The 8,518-nt window shown below is 46.9% G+C and overlaps 1 protein-coding gene across 1 annotated transcript; it reads right to left on the reverse strand.

Annotated features, from left to right (window-relative positions):
* Positions 1 to 2,285: 2,285 nt before the first annotated feature.
* On the reverse strand, positions 2,286 to 4,181 carry T265_13116 (hypothetical protein; the record flags this gene model as incomplete). The annotated part of the gene is made up of 1 exon (XM_009167269.1): positions 2,286 to 4,181. A coding segment is annotated over one exon (1,896 nt), but the record flags the coding sequence as incomplete, so codon positions are not given.
* Positions 4,182 to 8,518: the final 4,337 nt, after the last annotated feature.

An 8,518-nucleotide genomic window follows, 5' to 3' on the forward strand; every position in this document is an offset into this window, starting at 1 on the left:
TGCAGGGTATGAGGTGCAATAGCTACATCCCCACATTATGTTGTGCTTGAGGAGCGTTGGCTAACAACCTCGGCTTTCTCTGACTTTAAACGAGTCCTTAACACCATAAACAGATCCACATATGCCTAGCCAGGCAGGCATTGAAGCTCGTAAACATACTGCTCCCTATTCACATACTTTGGTCGTGCAGGAGTTTACAACGAACCGTTTGGAAGTTTTCTCACAAATATTAAGGTCCAGTAAGTTTTATCACTGTCCTCATTCCCGCTCCGTCTCGTCGGCGATATTACCATGGAATACAATCCCCAAGGATCGAAGCATAGGCACCGAAATTGTATTTAGAGAAAAACCAGTAGTCTTCGGCGAAATTGCCATGTAAACTGACGGACGGCTGCACCGCCTACTCTAGATAGGATTCCGGATGTATCTAAATCCGGTGTGCATTTTGTAACTGCAAAGTATTATATACAAGGTTTTGAGTTCTCTGGGTATCCCTGTACGTTCGGGCTATAAATTAGAGTGCCACGCAGTGTGACATCCTACCCAACCTGTATTAAAGAATGGGTAGGATGGAGTCGAAACAGCGGGCACTCTGCGGAGAAGAATCAAACCCCTGGCCAGTAAATCCGCCGCGTTGACAACTGCTGTCTCCTGCGTGTGTAACCCAGAGGGCATGTTAACAGTGAAAGAAGAGGTCCAAATACACTAAACTCGAAGTAGAGGAAACTGTCAAGCTGTCGCCAAATATTAATTGATCCATTGGTCCCAGTGAACGAGGATGCATCAAACGGTACCAAAGCGTCGCCGGTAAATGATTTTTTAACTGCAGAGTTGGACACGGAAAACTTTAACTGTCAACGAGCCAACGGAAACTGCAATCCAAAAAACTGGAAGTATACTCTATAGCCATTGAACTAAAATTGCATCAAACAATTAGAGCGTTGCCCGTAATAAGTCACAAGGTACGTCCGAATTCGCAAATTTCGTCTATGCTTGGAGAGACATTTGCTCACCTGATGTTTCAAGCTTAAATTTGTGAGAAACTATTTCTCTTCCTAGAAAGGCGGAAAACCCATCGTACGACACGCCAAGATAGTAATTTCTTGGCGTGCGCGATTCAATTTATAAGGCTGAATGAGATTTAACTAGCATTCCATCAAGGGAGTATACGACAATCGGGTAGACTGATAGGCCTCCGAATTGCACCAGAGTAGATCCAGACCATTAGACTGGGACTTGATAAGGTACTTTATCATGTTTTTATTACCAAGGGATACAGAGTTCAAAGTAAGACGAACTAGTTGATCTCTTCCGACAGACGGTCTCCTGAAGAAAGACTTCGGAAAAAGCAAATCTAAAATAACTGCTGGCTACCACTACTTGATGTACTAACTTCGGCGGTACATTGGAAAGATACATGGTCCCTGCGCAAGGATGACACGTAAAATCGTGAAGCCTTCCATAATAGGGAAGGCATGGCTGTGATTAGAGCGCGAAGTTACTGACCGGAAGGTTCATGGCTCGAACACGACCCTTGTCCATCGACTTCCCGTCTAGGCAGTCTCCCAGCCCTCGTACATCCTTTGGGCGACTTGGCAGCTAGGTGCCGAAAAGGGTGTTAAAGATTAGCACAAAAACTGGATGGAAGCCATAAAATATAAAGGTCATGGGAAGAATCCATTTATAACGAGCGATTCACTCAAACGAGTGGACGGATTTCACGAAAGTGCAATGGTTAACAAACGCACAAACGAAGCTTGGAAACGACGGGCCAAGTAGTACTGTGCGCCTTCGACCAATGGCTTCAGGCTAAGTGTATCGAATCATGATACCGCCAAACAGACAATTCCCTGCTGACCAGAATAACGCGTCAAACTCAACCGAGTAAAGTTGCGATAACCACTCCTCACTAGTATAAAGGTTAGAATTCGGTCCGTTAGAGTCATGATCGTCACGAGAGGTCCACCATTCGCAATCAACACTGATAGCGAAATCCCACTTAAGTCGTTCTACTTCCCACAGGCAAGTACCTGTGACCAGTAAAAAAAACTGAGAATTTCCCCAAGTCCTCGTGAGTTTCAAAATGAGCAAACATAGCAAGACACAGTACGACATTAAAAAGATTTTTGTACAAGTTGGAAAGATATAAATAACGCGGTTTGATTGGGTGGGGTGGAAACCTATGACCAATTCAACAGGTACACAACAAACATTGAGAACGGAATGTCAGGCGAAGAATTTAGGGTTACAATCGGCCTGCTGGACTGTACAGGGATCACAGATTAAAAAGCCATAGATTTCTCATACGTAACGATGAATGTCTGACCTCTTGCTTTAGATCCTGGATGCTCAGCAAGGAGGCGCGTGAAGTCTGGAAGGCCAGTAACTTTGTTGCCGTCAATAGACACCGTTTCTAGCTTTGGACAGAAAAGTAACTCCTCTATGGATGCGATCTCGTTCAGACAGTTTCTTTGGGCGGATAAAGTTAAGAGAGAAGGAAGGCGTTTGATGCCATTGAGGGATTCCAGCTTGTTGTCGTCCATATTAAGTTCACAAAGGCAAACGAGATAAGCCAGCGTGTCGGGTAATCTGGTGATACTGTTGCCTGAGAGGTCGATTTTCGTCATTAGCGTAAACCAGTCAAGATACTTCAAACTGAGTAGCTGCACACCGACAAGCGACACCTCGCGTGAGCGATCTTCAAGTGTTTGAACTAGGGCATCTTGAATAATGTGTGACGATTTAATGTCCTGATAGTATGCACAACGCTTCGGGTCAATTCTCATCAAAGTTTCGAGGGCTGCGGATACATCACAAGCCGAATCTGGAGGGTGAACAAATCTTAGAAGGCCAATCAGTGTTAGAAGCGCCCATTTGTTCTCGGGTTCCATCCCAACGAGATCCCGGACATTTTCCAACTCCGTTTCTAGCTCATCTGGTTCATTTGTGGGTGATATGATGGGATTTAGAAGTCGCAGTGGATTAAGGTCAACTCTCGTAAGTGATTCGTTGCGCATAGCCTCCAGCTTGCAAGTGAGACAAAACAGGTGATCTGGGGGACAGTGTGGATTTTGGCAAACCTTCGGTTCGCCGGAATTATCGACATCCAAAATGCACACAGATACGGCAAACTGCAGGCGGTTATAGTCGAGGGGTTCATCAGACTTCGGTGAACAAGAGGCAATAAGATCCGGTGCGATTGACAACCACCAAACTGCAGAAACAGGTTCACCGAGGGCGGATTGCCAACCCCCCAAATCCGATACTGATAAGCTAACACATTCAGAAGAAGGGAAAGTTACCTTGATGGCAACCTCAAGTCTTTTCAAAGCACTAAGCGGCTTTGATGCAGTAAATACGAGCAAAACACGTTCCAAAGAACGAGATAAGTACAACTCCCGCAAATAGACCTTTCGCCTTCCCCGGCCTAGAATCCACCAGTAATAAAACCAGGGGCTCTGGTCGTTCGGATCTGTATAGATAGCGTTGTGGACCAGCTCCAACTCGCCGGAAGGAAGCGTTGCAGAATCAGACGAACGGTTCAGTTCATTGTTTATATTTGAAGGTGGTGGGCTGACGGGAAGAGATTCCGAGAGAGGACTGGACGAGCAAAACAACTCTCCGCGGTAATGCCAAGCTGAATAATTGCTCATATTTAAATCCAGTGCTGAGTCCGTGAACAATAATTCCGAATCCGTTGGTATTTTACCTTTTGATACAATAAACCGACGATAATCCCAGCAATGGAAGTTACGTTCATCCGCTTTCAGGGCAATGTTGCAGAACTCGATTTCCGAGTTCCAACTTGGAACTGGATGGTTGTTCATTATCCATCTCCGGTGATGCCACACGGAATAGGACTTTGGATTGGTAGTGAGGCAGCGCGTAGTTAGCTCGAGCTCTGGATCGAGAAGTCTTTTTACTTTGTGGGAATCGCAGTCTGGAAGCATGAACATACGCTCAAATATTTCCCGTCTATAGTTCCACAATGTTGACGTGTCTGCACATTTTTCGATAACATTCTCAATCAAGGAAAGTATTTTCTCGCTATGACCTCCCTCCGCACGGCACTCAAATATCTTATTTGTAGCAGCCCGCAGTTCACATTCAAGCCTCTCTTTCTTCTCACGACGCAACCGTTCTTGTTCCTCGGTCCGTCTGACCCTGACACGACCATGCATGGCAGACCAGATGTAATTCGAACTGAGCGGGTCTACTCTAGGTCAATGACTCAATGGGTTCAATGAGTGAATACACATACATACATAAGAGCTCGGATACTTGTAGGCTTACGAACTCCGAACCTTTGGTACATAATCTGCTCCTTTTTGCAGTGGGCAGCTGGACTGAAACGGTTGATCTTCGTCACCTGAGGTAGTGGGCCCGAGCTTCAGGGTAAAGTGTGTAGCCATAAACAAATAAGTACAGGTTGCTTTTGGGCTTATTTATATGATTACGTCGACTTTCGCACGAAAAGTGGGCATTATTTTGAAAGATCCGTAGTGTTTCGGGATATTTGGAAGCCATGGATGATGTAAGAATTAGAACAGAATTGTTTGTGTTTAGTCGCTCCGCAGGGATGTCAAGGGCTTTAGGGTGCGAAGCGGATTCTGAAATTATATTTATTAACGGGGAAACAACCGTGGGAAAAGAGCCTCGCCTCGAGCAGATCAGGTAAATAATACGGGCTGGATGAAAACCCGCGCGCGGAGGGTTCGAAATCGATTTCGGTTCTTGCGCGAAATAAAATGGAAAAGATTCTCTCCCCGGTTAATCAACTTACAGCGTGAATGGGTAATATTTTGTTGAAATTTTCACTCTAACGTAACTTGTGCATGAAGACCTCCGCCAACTTGCACTTAATTACTGTGAAGCACCCAGTTTGAATCATTGGCCAGTGCAATACAGGCTACTTTCCACAGATATCGGCGACCACAACCGATGTTGGCGAAGTGAATGTCCATCAAATGTACGGTGTTGTATGCAAATTCACACCTGCAAGGCCTGGTGGCACGTTAGGTGTACGGGTCTACAGGACGCCAAGATAAGCCAATTATCAAACACTCCTGCCCCGCTTGATTGCGCCAGCTTCCACCCCGGTCCATTGGTTGTAAAGAGAATCATCCAGCTCTCCGGTGCGGCAACCAAGACCGACGAGGTGGCTTTGGTAAGCATGTACATGGGGAGAGCGGGCTGAACACCCGGGGGTCGTTCACAGGGAAAAGCACGCCCACCAGACTGGCACGGTCGCTCCTTGGCGGTGCCCTCACAAAGCTTGAACACGAATCGCTTCACGCGGAGTAATCACGTCGAAAGGGAAGCGAGCGATCTTTTGTGCTTCCGGCCCTATTCTCTCCCCATGTGTAGTACAGAAGATCTTGGAGAGGGCTATTGGCACCTCAACGGCTTACACAACGATCACGCATACATCTAAGGATCGCCCTCTAATGGCGCGAAGTGCAGGCCACAGACCTCGTAGAGCGGAGGCGCAAAACAGGATTCCGCTTTGCTCCAGTTCGGTCGCCCCCAAACTTATGGCCAAACCGATGGAATCTATGGACCATTGTACTGTTCAAACCACGCTGACGCAACCGGCCACGACTCTGGATTGTGGTTTCTACTTAGCCACAGCATACCCTCACCCCCAATGGCAGCGATGCTCGGAAGGAGGCAAGCCTGGCGTGGACGCCGGGTCCAAATTAATAAGAGCCAACATCTCCTTTTTCTGTAGCATATGATAAAGGCGCAGCGGTAAACTGCACACCCAAGTCACAACCTCTGATTTGGATCGGGTCAGATGTGAGGAGACAAGCGCCGGAGCCTACCGACAAATCAACCACAAGCGTTGAACTCAGCATCGGGTAATGCCACGAGGGCCATACAGCCGCTAAGTATGTGAAACTGATAGGCCTCGGCTCCACTCCATCAAAAGTGGCTTCTTCAGTTGTGAACACATTCGTCGCCGATGTCCACATCAAACAAAGTCATAAACCCGACAACGGTGAACCGGGAAAGTCCTCGCACACCCAGCCGCCCACATTGATTTCGGGCGACTCGGAAGTCAACACAAACTCGAAACGAAAGACACCGCGGTCAAACGAACCGCAGTACCTTCGCTAATCCAGAAGATTGTGGTCAAGCTTTGAGGCTCACTCCTCTCCGAAAAGGAACATCATGGGAGCACCACAAAAATGGACCCTTCTTGCTGCTGCAGATAAATACACAGGGACTCACAGAGAGTTTATAGATCCAACCACGCAAAAATGACCAGGAAGCAGAACAGACGCACATCTGACCAAAATTGTTAAATATCAGTAGACCCAGTCGTCCGAAATTCGGTGGCGAATGAGCTGCAAGTAGCAGCATTCGAAAATTTTGCTCATCAGAAAAACAACTACGTGTTTCAATGGTAAAAGTCCGGGCAAGCCGGACGCTCATGGGGCGAAAAGCCCTGGAAATGAAAAGCAGTTCCCAAAAACACCAAGTCGGCAAGCAGACCAGTATGCCGCAGAAACAACTTCAGTGCCTTTGACTCAAACAGGGCACAAAGCTATTACAGCTATTATTGCTAATACATCTCTAATCTTCAGGCAGCATTTATCTCAGCTTCCACCTTCGGAGGCAGGAGACAGTGGTGGAAAGCGCACACGAAAATTGCCTCATTCTTTTCAACAGACTGGACGATGCTAATCAGTCAGCTAGCCTTAAACAGGCGTCCATATTTGCATCTAAATTAACCTGGTCTACGCCAGAAGTCTCTGGCCCGGCACTTCCGATAGACTGCCAAGATGGTTTATGGATTCACTTAAAACACGAGAAGGCTGGTGAGATTGCTTTGTAACCAAATGCGGCCAAGGCAACCGCCTTGTTTTTGGGAACTGGAACGTGAAAACCACGAGTGACCCAAAAGTAGAATCTGAAGTTTACGGAATGCAGCACGCATGTCTGAATTCTGCTCCAGTGCAACCGTCACATCCAATATTGTCAAAGCGTGGCTACAAAGGGCCTCCAACAACTTGGTTTTCACTGGAAGGGACATCCGTCAACTCTTGCACAAGGAAAACCCGTTGTGCGCGTGGGGACCAGAGGCAATCCATCTAAAGTCCCTGAAGAAAACGTCGTCCTCAACCTGGTGTTTCGTCAGTCCCTCGATGAAGGCAATATTTTCTCGGATTGAACTGAAGCGACCGTCACGCCAGTCTAAAAATTGTTGGCCGACTCGCCCGGCAGCTACAGGCCCATTCGCTTTATCAGCGTACCGTGCAAGATAATGGAAATGGAATGAAATGGATCAGCCTAAATCATCCTACTACCCACAAGTTAATATCTCCGGTTGTACGGACAACTTTCACAAATTAAGGACGGGCGACACATCTGATGCCACATCTCTCAAATTTCGAGAATCCCAGGTCTCGCTGCTTCACAACTTCCAGTTTTATGGGATTCAAGCGAAAATGCTACGCTAAACTAAGGCGTTTCATTCATACAGAACATTCCGAGTAAAATTAGGTTCGACCTACACTTCTCCGGCGCCGGCCTCCATTAGAGTCCCTCAAGGCTCCGTTTTGGATCTTATTCCTGGTCTAGGTTGCCGGAATTTCTCTCAAGTCCATATCTAGTTCTTGCAGCCGACATGGAATCCAAGAGTTCAACTGCAAGTGCCCACTAAATAGAGATAGGTGCTGCAGAGCAGTAGTCACCGGACTGCCACCTTCCTCTGAATGACGTAGTGTGTCCATATGTCGATTCGCAGAAACTCAGCGAAAGCCCACGTCGTGTATGACGAGAGTGGACCAAAGCACATAACAGACTTCGGAGTATGAGGTTAGTCGGAAAAGGTACCCCACAAGTTGTTACGTTCGAGGAAATGACCGAGAACGGTGACCGAGTGCTAACATCTTGGTGTTTACGTGTGTGTCACTACAAAATCGTTTGACCCACGGGAAGTCCCTGGCGAATAGATTCGGAGGTACCGGTACCCGGTTCTCTGTAGACGGTGATCTTCCACATGACAGAGTGCACTACACTGGCTGACAGTGCGTTTTTCTTCCACCGAATAATTTGACGAAAACTTAGCTGGCCCTTCATACCTTGTTTTCAAGTGTGACCTGCCAAGAACACTTGGATAGTGGGAACTCGTTTCGTCAAAGCTCACAAAGATACCGCGTGAAGCGAACATCGGCCCTGTCATGAGGTTGACCAAAAGCCATTTATAAATAGGTTGGAAATGCAAACGTAGAAGATACAGTGTTCAAATACGCAAACGGGACAAAATGTAAAGCGATGATAGTGGCAAATGAACAAAAAGTGTTTGAATCCAGGAAGGCCACTGGTGATCCTGTATCTGGAAGGCGATTCATAGATTGGCAAGTTTTATGCAACCTTGAATACCCTGCTCACTTGATGCTTGAGGATAGAGTAGAAACGTGATATTATTTGGAGGGAAAACCGAGGACTAGTCTCGCACGCGTAGCGATAATGACCTTAAACACTGAAGTCAATGCTCCGGGCATTTTTT

The sequence above is a fragment of the Opisthorchis viverrini genome, assembly GCF_000715545.1.
Source record: "Opisthorchis viverrini unplaced genomic scaffold opera_v5_40, whole genome shotgun sequence".
Classification (NCBI taxonomy): Eukaryota; Metazoa; Platyhelminthes; class Trematoda; order Opisthorchiida; family Opisthorchiidae; genus Opisthorchis; species Opisthorchis viverrini.